This window comes from Equus przewalskii, chromosome 6 (genome assembly GCF_037783145.1).
Source record: "Equus przewalskii isolate Varuska chromosome 6, EquPr2, whole genome shotgun sequence".
NCBI lineage: Eukaryota > Metazoa > Chordata > Mammalia > Perissodactyla > Equidae > Equus > Equus przewalskii.
In genome coordinates this window covers 71,901,237-71,916,826 of record NC_091836.1, presented here as the reverse complement: position 1 = coordinate 71,916,826, position 15,590 = coordinate 71,901,237, and the positions used below count along the sequence as shown (strand labels likewise).

General features: G+C 37.3%; 1 protein-coding gene across 10 annotated transcripts in view; it reads left to right on the top strand.

Moving 5' to 3' along the window:
• NUP98 (nucleoporin 98 and 96 precursor) overlaps window positions 1-15,590 on the top strand; it is a 105,921-nt gene that overhangs the window by 8,977 nt on the left and 81,354 nt on the right. For all 10 annotated transcript variants that reach the window (XM_070626053.1, XM_070626056.1, XM_070626051.1 and 7 more), the window contains exons 2-9: window positions 3,967-4,070; window positions 5,599-5,700; window positions 5,807-5,983; window positions 7,547-7,686; window positions 8,993-9,100; window positions 10,410-10,590; window positions 11,918-12,081; window positions 15,120-15,257. In XM_070626053.1, coding sequence (XP_070482154.1) covers window positions 3,995-4,070; window positions 5,599-5,700; window positions 5,807-5,983; window positions 7,547-7,686; window positions 8,993-9,100; window positions 10,410-10,590; window positions 11,918-12,081; window positions 15,120-15,257 — 1,086 coding nt within the window. In that variant the 5' untranslated portion in view covers window positions 3,967-3,994. The remainder of the gene's footprint in view (window positions 1-3,966; window positions 4,071-5,598; window positions 5,701-5,806; window positions 5,984-7,546; window positions 7,687-8,992; window positions 9,101-10,409; window positions 10,591-11,917; window positions 12,082-15,119; window positions 15,258-15,590) is intronic.

Below are 15,590 nucleotides of genomic sequence, written 5' to 3'. Positions count from 1 at the left end.
CCCCCCTTCTTCTTCTCCCCAAAGTCCCCCAGTACATAGTTGTATATTCTAGTTGTAGGTCCCTCTGGTTGTGCTATGTGGGATGCTGCCTCAGCATGGCTTGATGAGCTGTGCCATGTCCTTGCCAAGGATCCGAACCGGCGAAACCCTGGGCCACTAAAGCAGAGCACATGAACTTAACCACTCGACCATGGGGCTGGCCCCTAGCATAGTTTTATTTTTAAGTTAGAAGTTACTTCTCAAGTAACTTGATCATTTAGTCTGTGTTTAAAAAACAAATTATTGTTGATTGTCATTAAGTTTGAGACGCTTTGTTAGGTTTTAGGATAGTAAACAAATGATGCTTTCTCTACCCTGGAAAGTTCATTGCGTATTAGGAGAGTGTTGAGGAGTGTAATAGGAGAGGGGATTTAGAGGTTACTTCTTTGGGAAGCAGACTCTGAATTGGAGATAGTTCTGCATGAGTTTTATTAGAGGGCTCTCGGGATCACCACCTGTTGGAGAGAAGAGACGGAAGCAGGAACGGGCTGAGGGAGAAATTGAGTTGTGATATTATCTTAAGGAAGGCCTCAGCCAATCCATCCAGAGTATGAGGCTGGGATCACCCTTTAGAGTTATGCTAAGTTGGAGCAAAGGGGCCTGGCTTTTGGATATGGGCTATCCTAGGAAGAGGATATGACTTTCGGTGAGGCACCACTTCCCAGTGGAGGCAGTTTTGAAGAGCACCAACAGCTGAGGGCTATCTTTTTGCAGTACTTTTCAGCAGCTGGGACAACAAATCCTTCAGTCCTAAAGGGAGATCTGTGTTGTTAGTGTTATCACAGCATCCACTATAGAGAGTCAGAGTCAAGATAGATACATGTAAACAAATCATAATGTGCTGTGGAAGCCCAGAGGAATGACTGATTAATTTCTAAAGGGACTTAGGGAAGAGATGGCTTTTGAGCTAGGTTTTGAAAAGACTGAATTAGTAGGTTGATTGGTAGGGGCAAAAGTAGAGGGGTGGCATTTTTCTTTTGAGTCAGTGACATTTCATAGCACAGTCAGGAAAATGAATGATTTGTTTGAAGAGCAAAGAGTTAAATGTATTAGCCATTCTTTGAATTCTAGCAATCATGATAAAAATCATGAAGCTGTTTCCCAAATCTTGGTTTGCTTCCATGGTAATAATTTTTTTTAAAACACTTAGAATGGCAGTTTGATCAGGCTTGAGACTAAGCCAAGCTCATCCTTGTCAGAACCAAAAAGATAGGCTGAGCTTGAGTGAGAAGCTTTTTTTCCAGTAGTCTAAATTGGATTTGGTCCCTGCATTGTCCCTTGTTCTTGGGTCTGGAACAGATGGATTTCCTTAATACTACACATATTTTTGCTCGTTGCCTAGTGTCTGTGGTCGTAAGATTGAGGACGTCCATGGGAAGCCAGAAGATAGGTTAAACTGGGACTCTACCACTTAGCACTTCCTTGACCTTGGGAAACTTGCAAAACACCTGATCCTATTTTCTCATCTCTAAAATACAGGTGTTGATGCTTAATACCATCCTTTTAGGGTTGTTGAGATAATATGTAAGAGCTTATAAACTGTGAGATGTTTCCCAGGATATTTTATTACTAAAATCCGTTTGTGAAATGTATGTGTGATGCTAGATTTCTATGTTAGAATAAGAGTATTAAAAATCGAATTTTGAGGGGCCGGCCCGGTGGCGCAGCGGTTAAGTTCGCACGTTCCGCTTCTCGGCGGCCCGGGGTTCGCTGGTTCGGATCCTGGGTGCGGACATGGCACTGCTTGGCAGCCATGCTGTGGTAGGCGTCCCACGTATAAACTAGAGGAAGATGGGCACGGATGTTAGCTCAGAGCCAGGCTTCCTCAGCAAAAAGAGGAGGACTGGCAGTAGTTAGCTGAGGGCTAATCTTCCTCCAAAAAAAACAAAAACAAAAACAAAAATCGAATTTTGATTGTTAGAAGCTATGGATTTGGTCTATAGAACCTAGTACCACTGAAACCCAAATTAACACTAAAATCTTCTACAGAAGGACAAGTTTCACAGAAAAAACTATATTACTCAGCTTTTGAATCCTGACATGTCTGCTCTGTAGAAGAGGTCAGATTTACATGAACAGATTGCTGTTCATGGGGGTGAATTAAAAAAATGGGAGGCAAATTTAGCATGATAAGTGTATTACAACTCATAGCTTTTGCCTTACTGATGATGGGTCAAAATATTTAGTCAACAGATAGAAGAAAGTGGATCTAGAAGGGCCTGTGACCCAAGACAGCAGTATGAGAGAGATGGCAGTCAAAATGAGTTGGTCCAGACATCTAACCCCTAACACACTTAGCAATTCTGAATGAACTGTTGAAAAGCAAATAGACCTATAGAAGTCTAGACTTCTGCTAGGTACTTCCAAGAATATTTCCCCTGGAAAGAGAGTCGCCTGTTAATACGGTAAAGGCCCAATCTGTCATATTGTGACACCTGATAAATTGGGAAGGCAGGAAACTTCAAGCAGATCTCTTTACTGAAAGAGATGATGATTAAATGAAATATAGCCTCTAGTTCCAAGGGAATGCATTAGAGTAACTTGAGCCTTTCAAACTACAAATATCTACATCCCAACCCTGGACATTTTGGTTCCTTATTTCTAGAATGGGGTCTGGGGGTTGTATTTTGAAAAGCTTACTGGCTAATTCTGATCTGGCCCTCTTAAACTACTGGTTTCAGTGAGCTTTGTTTAATTGAAGGAATTATTAAATTCCTGGATGTTGGAATAGAGAACTAAGAACTGAAAATTTTTTTTCTGAGAGTTTCGGGGACAGAGTGTTGATTTCTATAAAAGCATAAGGTATTTAGGGGCAGTCTTTTCCAGTGTCTTACAAGTTGTTTTCGGGTGTTAGAATACCTGGAAGTGCTAATGGGACACTGGAACATTGTGGGAAGCACTTCAAAATGTTGTGTTTAATTCTGTTATATGAACGAGGCATGATTTTACCAGAAGAAAAAATTGCTCTGTTATGTGTATATAATAGAAAAATCATCAATACCTGTTAGAAATTCAAGTAAGCATCATGGCCATTTTCTGAGTTTTTATATTAAAAGTACTTACTCATTATTTTCTTGTTTGCTGGGAGGTAAGTGGTAGCCGATATCTTAAGTTTAAGGAAAATATATGGAGGGGGAAAGCATTTACTTTTGAGTAAACTATACCTTTAATTTGTTTTCATTCAAATCTAGGGGGATAAAACCAAACTTCTGTTTTGTACTTGTTGTTGGAACACTGATCCAATTCGTTAAGTGACTGGATGCATACTTTGGATACTGGAGGGGAGGCATTCATGTGAGATGGGAGATTTTACAGCATTTTCTGTAGTGTTCCCAGAAGAAGTAGATGGTAGATAAGTAGGAGACCATAAAGAATAGTCAGGAAGTAATCTCAAAGAGAATGTCAGGGCATGAGAATCTCTGGGATTTGGAGATGGGAGGAGGGGCATGCATAATTTGAAGAACATTTAATATTACAACATTTTGTATACAACAAAATAGGGGAGAAAAACTTTTTACAATGCAGACTACAGAAAACAAACCCTAACAAAAATTTTAGCTTCTCAGGTTGGAATAACAGAATGTCATTGTAATTTTTTAATGGATATTGTCCGTAACCTCCTAGATGGGCAATATCAAAATCTGGGATAGTGGGCCTGAAATCTATTGAAAAGGGACTTAGATTTTAAAAAGTCAGAAAACATTGTTTTACAGGAATGGTTGTTGGTAGGATCTGAAGTTTAACCTTACATTATGGTATAAATTCAGCTCGATTTTACAAGATCTATTTTATCATATAGAGTTTTAGGATATTGAATGAAATGAACATTAAGTAGGCCTAACTGAATTTGTAGAATTATACGTTTTCTCAGACAGTTACATGGCATTCTGTGGTCTTTAAAAAGTGATAATTTTTTCTTCCTTCCAGCTTTCTGAAGCCAAGATTCATTTTGAAGATGTTTAATAAGTCATTTGGAACACCCTTTGGGGGTGGCACAGGTGGCTTTGGCACAACTTCAACATTTGGGCAGAGTAAGTTTTAAAAAAGAACAGAGGGGGAAATCTGAAGCAATTCTTATTGAGAACAAATCCACTCTGGTAGCTTTAGATAGGAATTTTGTTCATACTTTGGTCTTTGTGACAAAATCTCTTTGAAAAATGACCAGGATAGGATCTTGTTAAAATTTCGTATGAAAATAGAAGTAAATTTGCAGTTTCCATGGTTTTCTGATCATCAGTAGAAGGTACTTAAGATATTTTTATTAATTGGTTCTTTTAGTGGAAAGTTATAATTTGCTGCTAATTTTCAGACCAGGAAATGATTTTTTTAATATTGAAGTCTGAAATGCAATTATTTAGTAATTGCTGTGAGATTTGCTCTGTGAATAACATTTGACATTCAGAAACGGAACTGTTAAAATGTCAAAGTTCCTAATCCCCACCAGCCCTCCTGAGATGCACTTCCCCTTCCACCCAGTATTGTACGTGAGTGACACTAGTTACATATAGAAACCGTTATTACACAGAAGTATAAAGAATGGTATAATGAACTCTCATGTACTTATCTCCTAGCTTTAGCAATCAGCATGTTCTTAGTCTTGTTTTCATCCCTCTCTCTTTAGGGGGAGAGGAGCATCTGAACAGACTATTTTAATACAAATCCCAAAAACTTTGTCTAACTGATGAGGATTTTAAAAAAGCATAACTAATTAAAATAATAGAGGAAATTTTTTCAAGTATCTCCTGACCTCTTAAAGTATTCTATACATCTAGGTCCTTGGTTTTTAATCAAGAGTGCCCATCAGAGTCACTTTTGGAGACTTCCCCCCCACCCCAAGTATGGAGTTCCCATCGTAGAACTATAGACTCTCTAGGAACTTGAAACGTGTATTTTGAAAAAGCCTGCCAGATCATTCTGATGTGCTCCCCTAATTAAGGACTATTCATCCCAGGGTCTATGGAATGTATGGCATCTGGAGAGAATTTTAATAATTTAATTTTTGTCTATAGCTCATAGTTATCTTGGCACTCTTTTTTTTTCTGAGGAAGATTAGTGCTGAGCTAACGTCCACCACCAGTCTTCCTCTTTGCTGAGGAAGATTGGTCCTGAGCTAACATCTGTGCCCATCTTCTTCCACCTTATATGTGGGACGCCTGCCACAGCATGGCTTGACAAAGCAGTCTGTAGGTCCGTGCCTGGGATTAGAACAGGTGAACCCTGGGCTGCCAAAGAGGAGTGCTCGAATTTAACTGCTGTGCCGCCAGGCCAGCCCCCACTGTGGCACTCTTTTTTTTTTTTTTTAAACCTATTAACATCTATAACTTTTATTGAAAAGTCACACCTTTTCACTTTGTTTCCTTACTTTACCTGGGACAATAAATAAAATGTCTGTAGCTTAATTTTAACTATAATTAGTAGTCTGATGGAATTTTGGAAAAATAGTTTTCAGATTAGACCAGTGGTCCTACTCAAATGCAGAATGTTAAGAAATGTTAAACTTCCGTTTCATTGGGTTACCTGATTTAGATTTTATTCTGACCCTGGATTTTGCTTTTTCAGATACTGGCTTCGGCACTACTAGTGGAGGGGCATTTGGAACATCTGCATTTGGTTCTAGCAATAATACTGGAGGCCTGTTTGGAAATTCACAGACCAAACCAGGTAGGGGCTTTGTTTGGAATACAGTTGGTTTGTTTGGAGCTGGTATAGGACTTCATTTAATGGCTACAGTCTGTCTAATTGTTTTTCCCCCTCTTCATCTCCCCAGGAGGATTATTTGGTACCAATTCATTTAGCCAGCCAGCTACCTCCACGAGCACTGGCTTTGGGTTTGGCACATCAACAGGAACATCAAATAGCTTGTTTGGAACTGCAAGCACAGGGACCAGTCTCTTCTCATCCCAAAACAATGCCTTTGCACAAAATAAACCAACTGGCTTTGGGAGTAAGTAGGACACCATTGGACTTGTGCATCTAACAGTTTAGTTTCCTTATTGAGTGTGTTCTCTCTTCTCCTTTTCCCTGTGTTCACCCACTTCCTTTTCCCACCAGATGGCAAAAACATGGAGAGAGAAAAACTTGAAAATGTATTGAAAAGTTGAACAGGTCTCTCCAAGAATGGGAATCTGAGAAACACTAGTATTTAAGGGATATGCAAAGGAAGAGGCACCTGGTAAAGAATGACCAGAGAGAGGATGAAAAGCCAGGTCAAAGTAGTGTCATAGGTCTTAAGTTAGGAGAATTTCAAGGAGGAATGTGTGTAGTCAGCCGTATTGTACTGCAGGGGCACCTTCTTCTTGCCTGTTTCACAAATAGTATGAAGAGACTAAAGCAAGAATGACAGTTACTGGCTGTGACATGGTTACTCCTCCATTCCTTGTCCATGGCAGGTGTTTTTAATTGATAGCTTCTTTCTCTTTAAGTCCAAAAGTGGCCTGGGGATACTTCTCCACACAGTACTTTAAGGCAACCACTACTAATTGAACAAGTGTTCTCTGTGAGTTGATGCTGTTTCCCAGCACAAAAGTGTTGTAGAATGAGTAAGTTAGCCAGCTAACAATATTTTACAAAGGGAAAGTTGTTTGTGGGGATGTTGAAATATTTAACCATAACAATATAAAGTGTGATCTAAAGTGCTAATTCAAAAGAGATGTGCCAATTTACTTTAAACTATATATTAGGACGTGTTTTTTTGCAAAGAAATAGCAGTTTGACTGCCAGTGAGGAATCACATTTATCTTAACTTGGTAATTAAGATGTCACTTAATATTAAATATGGGCAAATAACTTTTTATTGCTTACTGACATTTCTGGTACCATATGTATAACTTCTTTAGAAGTAGTATCTCATATTTTGAAAAATATATTCTTTAGATAAACTCAATTTTACGTAATTTTTTAAAACTCAGCTTTTTGGAAAGTAAAGTAATCAGAGAATCTGTGTATTTCTGTAAAAAGAGCCACATGCCTGCTGATTTTTCTAGATTATTTTTCCGAGTGAAATTTTACATTAACCTATCTTTGGTTGCCCTAATAGGACCATTTGTATGTTTTAAACTTTTTGATTATGTGTGGATGTTTGTGATAATATATGTAGGTAAAATATATTATAACTCCTGTTGAAGTCTCTTGTGATAAGATGTTTTCAGAAAGACAAGTTCATTCAGCATCAAGTCTTACCAAGAAAGGAGAAATGAGATAAAATTTATGATGAAACAGTGTACTGTTTCTTTTAACTTGTCTTCCAAGTGTGCCCAAGAGAGACTTTATGGACTTTTCAGCTGACTAAAGGATTCAGATTTCTATTTCACTTCAAAGTTGTGAGCTGAGAATTATGTGTGTGTCTATATAAAATATCTGTTTGAAGGTACTTGCAAGGGGGATTTGAAGGAGAAAATTTGAGGATGTGAAACTAATCCTGCTCTAGTGCTACAGTCCAATTCCAAAATATTTTACAGATTCTTAAATTTTTTATTGTTACCGTCTCACTTTTCTTTCTAATTTATAGATTTTGGAACAAGTACTAGCAGTGGGGGACTGTTTGGAACTACGAATACCACCTCCAATCCTTTTGGTAGCACATCAGGCTCCCTCTTTGGGCCAAGTAGTTTTACAGCTGCTCCTACTGGGACTACTATTAAGTTTAATGTAAGTATTTTCTTCCAATCTTTGTGCAATATGTTTCTCTCCCATTTATATTTTTCTTTGCAGGATAAATTGTAAAATTTCCCCTCTTTCCAATCATGCGCAGCTTAGTCTCACTTTTCTTGAAAGATTTATTAAGAACAAAATCTGTAAATAGTTGTATAGTAGACAGGAAAAATCATTAAACGTAAACCTAGATTATAATGTATTTGTGAATTATGCTCAACCTAGTCAAATTTGTATTCAAGCTAAGGTTGATTACTGTAGCTAATATAAGGTTGAACTTGTATTTACTGTGTTCATAATTTGACCTATGAATAGTCAGCCATTCTTTATAGAAATAAAGAAGGAATGAGGGGGCAAACTATAGAAAAATAATTGAAAATAGGGCCTGTTTAAGGAGATATATGGACTAACATCAATATTCTTTGTGCCAGTTAAAAATGAAACTTTTGCTGATGAAATGGTGATATGGGGCCGTAGAGTTTTGTGTTTTCTTTGGCTTTGAGAGGAATCGAGTAGAGGGTTACAGTGGAAGATTTTCTTTATGAAAATATATGAAATACCACTTGATGTAAAGTATCAAGGGATGTGATTTGTTGGGAGATAAGATAGGCTGGAGGTGCAGTTAGCCTAATGAGAATCTCTAGCAAAAATAGGGCTTGGCAAGACTTAATAAAACTTACTCCAGAAAATGAAGAATTTCTTAAGAAAGGTGGTCAATTCATAATACTGAATTTAGAATCCTGGATTTAAAGTTAAATATAAATGATAATGAAAAATACTGTATATTGTCTCTTGGAAAGTACAGTATTGAGAAAACTGACAGTACATGTAGGAATATTTAGTTACTTAGCATGCTTTTTGCCTCATAAGTTTATAGGGAAAAAAACCAGGCTTCCGTATTACTTAAATGCAACAACAGTTATAAAGCAGACACTTTAGAGAAGAATAGGAGGGAGAACTCAGAAATAGAGGTTTAAATGTATGTATTGGGTAAATCGGATAAAGCTTTCCTTATGTATATAATATTAAGTGTGTTTTAGTAGACAATTGGATGGCTTGGTTATGGCATTAATCTCTGGGTTTGTGATAACTATTACTGAAATTGACTTATTCAGAGAACCTTGATGTAGGGAGAGATGAGAAATGCAGTGTATTTAATCAAGCCATCTCGTTTAGTAAAAGACCTATAGGACTAGTTATAGAGCTCATTGGTTGAAGAATTGTGTTATGAGAGTAGGGACATAAAGCTTGGACTTGAACATTTGCTTTAGACTCTCAGATTTGCCTTTGTCTTTTTTTGCAGCCTCCAACTGGTACAGATACTATGGTTAAAGCTGGAGTTAGCACTAATATCAGTACAAAGCACCAGTGTATTACTGCTATGAAAGAATATGAAAGCAAGTCACTAGAGGTCAGTAAAATACCACACAGAATATCATCCTAACCTTTTGATTCCATTGGAAAGCAGCTTTTAAAAATGTTTTTGATTATTTTTGGGATCAAGTAGGTCACAGTGAGTTTATGTAATAAAAAATTAACATTAACCAGATTGTTTTTGAAATAGTTTTAAAATGGTTCTGCTAATAGTTTATTCTGATTGGATGTTGCTCCCACCACTCTGGGCAATGTGTGTGTGTACGTGCACACACATGTGTTTTTAGTGAACTCATGCAGAGTCATAAGTGTACAACATAGTAAGTTTTCAGTAAGTGAACACGTCCATGTAACCAGGATCCAAATGAAAACAGAGCATTACCAGCATCCCTGATATTCCCCTTGTGCCCTGCCCCTCTGGTCAAAATCCTCTTCTAAAGGTAACCACTATGCTGACTGCCCCTGTTTTGCCCATTTTTGAACTTTATATAGATGGAATCTTACATTATATACTTTTTTTTTTTGAGGAAGATTAGTCTGAGCAAACATCTGCTGCCAATCCTCCACTTTTTTTTTTTTTTTTTTTTTTTTTTTTGCTGAGGAAGACTGCCGCTTCCTCTGCTTTATATGTGGGACACCTACCACAGCATGGCTTGCCAAGCAGTGCCATGTCCATACCTGGGATCCAAACTGGCGAACCCTGGGCCATCGAAGCAGAACGTGCGAACTTAACCACTGCACCACCGGGCTGGCCCAATGTTACATGCTAAGTCTGTCTTTCAACATTGTGAGATTTATCCATGTTGCTGCATGGAGTTACAATTGGTTCATGCTCAATGCTATGTGGATAGTTCATTGTCTATTTTGACTGTCATCCTTGATTGTAGCTATTACTTCTTCAACATCCCAAACTGTTCTTGCTTTATCGTAGTGTGCAGAAACAACCTGACGTGTTAAGCTTTATCCTTTCTGCCTAAATTTTCTGAACTCCCCAGAATCCTCCCATCTTTTAATCAGCTAATTTTTACATTTATGATGACAGTAGACCAAGATTATTGTATAGCAGTGTACTAAAAGAAGTTATTTTTTATAAAGGAAAATTAAAATGAAGATGTGGTTGGTCCTTTGCCCTGTAGTATTATATGGTATGGATTTTAATGTCCAGCATACACTATTGAAAATGGTTTTCTGTAATGATATTATGTTAATGTCATTACGTAGTTTTCTTTTTTTTAGTCATGATTCCTATGTGAACATAGAACTTGAATACTAAATTCAAGTATTTAGTCTCCTAAATAATTTTTGGGTGCATATTAAGATTGGAAATATATCTTCTCTTATTCCAGGAACTTCGTTTAGAGGATTATCAAGCTAACCGGAAAGGCCCACAGAGCCAGGTGGGAGCAGGTACCACGACTGGCTTGTTTGGGTCTTCTCCAGCCACCTCCAGTGCAACAGGACTCTTCAGCTCCTCCACCACTAATTCAGGCTTTGCCTATGGTCAGAACAAAACAGCCTTTGGAACTAGTAAGCACTTGACATCATATTGGGCCATATTGCTGAGGGACTGACAACTAAGAGTAAAATTTAATTGTAATAAGTGCTGTGGAGAAAACTAATTCAGGGATGCTGGAGGAATAGGGAGTGCCTGGTATGTATGTGGGAGGTGAGGAGAAAGACAGTTTTAAATGAAGGTGGTTAAGAAGGGCTTCACTGATAAGATGACATTTGAGCAGTGACCTCTCTGAACAAGATGAAGGATAAAGCTGTACAGATTTCTGGGGGAAGAAGATTCCAGCTACAGGAAACTATAAGTCTAAAAACTCTGAGTTTTTGCCAAAGAGGAGAGAACAAGAAGTACTGGGGGATATAGGGACTATATTTTATAAGACTTTATGGGCCAGTGTCCCAATTTGAATTTTTATTTGACTTGGGAAGCCATTAGGTGGTTTAAAAAGAGAAGTCATGTGATTATGAATGAAGGATCATTCTGAAGGCTGCTATATTAAAAGTAAATTGTAAGGGGGCAAGAAGAGAAATAAATCAGTTGGAAAAGATATTGCTCAGTCTGCATGAGGGAGATGATAGTCCTGTGGTGATGGTAAAAATGTCAACTTCTGAACCCAGTTTGAATATTGAGTTGTTGGGATTTGCTGATGGGTTGATTTGATGTGGGATGTGAAAGCCTAGGATGATTACTAGATTACTTTATACAAATGTCACTTTTGCAAAGGTAATACATATATATGATATAAAGTTCATGAAATAAAAACACTGTAACCAAAGGTCTCTTCTTTCCCTCCCCCAGCCACCAGTTTGCCTCTATAGAAACAAGCAAAAGTTAGATTTTTTCATAGCCTTCTACAGAGATTTATACAGACACAAATACACAAATAAATACATATTTAAGTGGCATTTAACATTCTTTTCAATCTTGATATAGTGATTTGGTTTAGCCATGTATTCATTCTGAAGTACTATTGTGTCACATTCTGTGTTGGATATATTGCTATAAAGAAAAAGCCTCTTTTCTCAAGACTTAGTCCAACAGGATTAAGATACACACATGCACTTTGAGTGTAATGTGGTATCTTGTAAAATAGAAGAAAGCTATGGGCTCATAAAGAAAGATTACTTAGCCCAGCCAAGGTTCTTGAGGTCAGAGTATTATTGTAGGAATTAAAGTCTGAACCAGTCTGGAGTTAGGTGAAGAAGGGTGGAAAATGAATAGTTTGAATAGTGAATGAATGTAGAGTAATTTAGATATATAATCAATAACATAAGACTGTTGCAGTAACTGGGTAATGAGAAGTGTTGGGATTTTTTCCTTTCCTTTGTTTCTTTTTCCTGAAAGGTACAACTGGATTTGGAACAAATCCCGGTGGTCTCTTTGGCCAACAGAATCAGCAGACTACCAGCCTCTTCGGCAAACCATTTGCCCAGGCCATAACCACCCAGAACACTGGCTTTTCCTTTGGCAATACCAGCACACTAGGACAGCCGAGCACCAACACCATGGTAAGGAAACAGGCCCTTAGTTAATTCCAGGGCTTATTTGTAGAGCTAAGTAATGAGGCTTCTAATGTCAGATTAGCAAGTTCTACCTCTCTTGCAGTTCTGAAGGGTTGACGGTAATGTAGTAAAGAGAAGAGAGCAAAATCTTTGAATAATTAAGACCTAGATTTCAGCCGAGACTCTCCTCTGTACTCATTGAGAGCCTGCTGGGCACATCATTTATCCTTCCTTAGCGTATTTTCTTAGCAGTAAGAGTTGCTTAGTGTGCTAGAATTCGCCATCCTGAAGCTACACCTTAGGATGTTGACTCCAGCCATTCTATAGACTATAGGAGAAAAAAACTTATGAATTAATAGCTGTATTTTGCAGTGTTCTTTCAGCTTTTGTCCCTTAAGCAGAGTCAGGCTTAAAATAAATTTGTTTAGTTTGTTAAAATAAATAACGGAGAACTAAAACTCAGAGACATATTGGATAATTTCTGTTTCTTTGCAGAAAGTAAAACAGGAAGTCCTTAACCGTCATTACCTGGTTATTTCTAGGGACTCTTTTAGAGAAGTATAAAATTAAAGGATAATTCGAGGTAGGATTTAGTGATTAGAATTCTTGAAATTTACCTGGTCTTTAGAGATACTTTGCCTAATTAAAAAAAAGTACATAGACCCAAAAATCTTCAAAATGCTGTTAAACCAAATTCATCAACATATAAAAAGATTACACACCATGACCAAGTGAGATTTATCCCAGGAAGGTTGGTTCAACGTGTGGAAATTAAGCAATGTGTAATAAACCATAGAAATAGAATAAAGAACAAAAGAATTCTTTGATCACCTAAGTAGATACAGAAAAAGCATTTGACATCCTTTCATGATAAAAACAACAAAGAATAGAAGGGAACTCAGAATAGCCAAAACAGTCTTGAAAAAGAAGAAAGCTGAAGGACTTAGACTTCTTGATTGTAAAACTTACTACAAAGCAGTAGTATTCAAGACATTGTGGTACTGGCATAAGGCTAGGCCTAAAGATCAGTGGAATAGAATTGAGAGTCTAGAAAGCAACCCTCACATTTACAGACAGTTGACTCTCAGCAATTCACTGGGGAAGGCATACTCTTTTCAACAAATGGTGCTGGAACAATGATTTTCCACACACAAAAAAATAAGATTGGACCCTTTCTTCACACCATTGTGGTAATTATAAAAGTTAACTCAAAATGGGTCAGATACTTAAATGTAAGAGCTAAAACTGTGAAACTCTTAGAAGAGGAGTCAGGCAAAGGTTTCTTAGGATATCAAAAGCAGCACAAGAAAAAACGAGATTATACTTCAGCAATATTAAACACTTGTGGGTCAAAGGGATACCATCAAGAAAGCAAAAAGAATACCTGCAGATGGGAGAAAATATTTGCAAGTCATATATCTTATAAAGGACTTGTATCCAGAATATATAAAGAACTCTGATACTTCAATAATGAAACAATAACCCATTAAAAAATGGGTCAAGGACTTAAATAGACATTTCTCTAAAGAAGATATACAAAAGGCTAATATGCACATGAGAAGACATTTAACATTAGTAGTCATCAGGGAGATGCATATCAAAACCACACCGAGGGCCTCTCTGTGGCTGAGTGGTTAAGTTTGCATGCTCTGCTTCTGCGGCCCAGGGTTTTACCAATTCGGATCCTGGGCCCAGACATGGTTTTTCTTTAAAATAAAAACAAAACACCACACTGAGATACCATTTCATATCCACTAGGAAAACTATAAACAGAAAGACAGACAATAATGTGTTTTCAGGAATTTGGAGAAATTGATACCCTCACACATTGCTGGTAGAAATGTAAACTGGTACCACCACTATGGATAACAATTTGGGGTTCCTCCGTATGTTAAATATAGAGTTACCATATGACCCAGCAGTTGCACACCTTGTTATTTCCTCAAGAGAAATGAAAACACAGATGAGCATAACAGCATTTTCTTAGTAGCCAAAAGGTGGAAACAACCCAAATGTCCGTCAGTGGTGAATGGATAAACCAATGTGGTATATCCATACAGTGGAATATCATGTAGGCATAAAATGAGATGAAGTACTGATACATGCTACAGTGTGGATGGAGCTTTTAAACATGCTAAGTGAAAGAAGCCATTCATGAAGGCCACATTTTGTATGATTCCGTTCCAAATGAACAAATCTATGGAAAGAGAAAATAGATTAGTGGTTGGTTGCCTAGGAATGGGGAGTGACTACTAATGGGCCTGGGGTTTCTTTTTTGGAGTGATGGAAATGTTCTAAATTTAGAAAGTGGAGATGATTGCACAACTCTGAACATACCAGAAAAAACCCCACTGAATAGTCCACTTTAAATGGGTAAATTTTATGGCATGTGAATTATGTCTCAATAAAGCTGTTTAGAACACTACATTGAGTTCTCAATTCAGCAATAGTCCATTAGTGGAATACTGTTCTTTTAACTAATGCATAAACAAAGTATCTTCTTAAACATTGGATGATACAAACCTATTTGAAATGAGTGTAGTTTCTCATCTCAAATTAAGAAGACTTTTTAACGTTTAACTCCTGCCTCTGTCCAGATTTATTTGATTATTTTCAGTTATTTGACTCAAACTCCATTTGCCACTTCAGTATTGATTAGTTCTTTTGGCATAGCTCTCTGAAAATGAAGTACCCTGTCATATCATGTTTACGTCCTTACAACCCTGATATCTGTTAGAGCACAAGATTTAGTGTAAAGTCTTATTAGCTGCCCAGGACTTTGAAGCTTGACGGGCTCAGATGTAGATGTGAATTTCTGGTCCTGCCACTCAGGAGCTGTGACACTGTGGGCAAGTTTTTAGCTGCTCTGAGCAGTATTTTCTTTTGGAAAATGGCCCTATGAAGAAAAGAAATGCTCTAGTATCTAGTATACAGTATCTGTCACAGAAACTTAAAAAAAAATGGCAACTGTTGTTATTAGTATAACACTATTAAAGAAAACTGACTATTGTAGGATATCTTTTAAACTGGATTACTTTTTGCAGGGTTTATTTGGAGTAACCCAAGCCTCGCAGCCTGGAGGTCTTTTTGGGACAGCTACAAACACCAGCACTGGGACAGCATTTGGAACAGGAACAGGCCTCTTTGGGCAGACCAATACTGGATTTGGTGCTGTTGGTTCGGTAGGTTTTTGCAGTAGACTACAATTTGAAGATGTGTATAAATCTGGTAAAGGAATTTCTAAGAAATTTGTCTTGCAAGTGTTTTTATTGGATATATTATATTGTTTGGTACTGATAGTAACTAAAAGTTATTTGGTACAAAATGAAATAGGTAACTTTAATAGGTTAATTTTCAAATAGTAAGTTCTTGTTAAAATTTCTTTGCCTGAATGCTTGTGTGCAGTTTACTTCTGATAGCAAAATATCACTTCAATCGGTGAGTTTAAATTGTTGAATCTAAATTGAGATGCTTTCTCTCTTTTTAAAAACAGATTTTTTTCTTTTCCTTTTTTT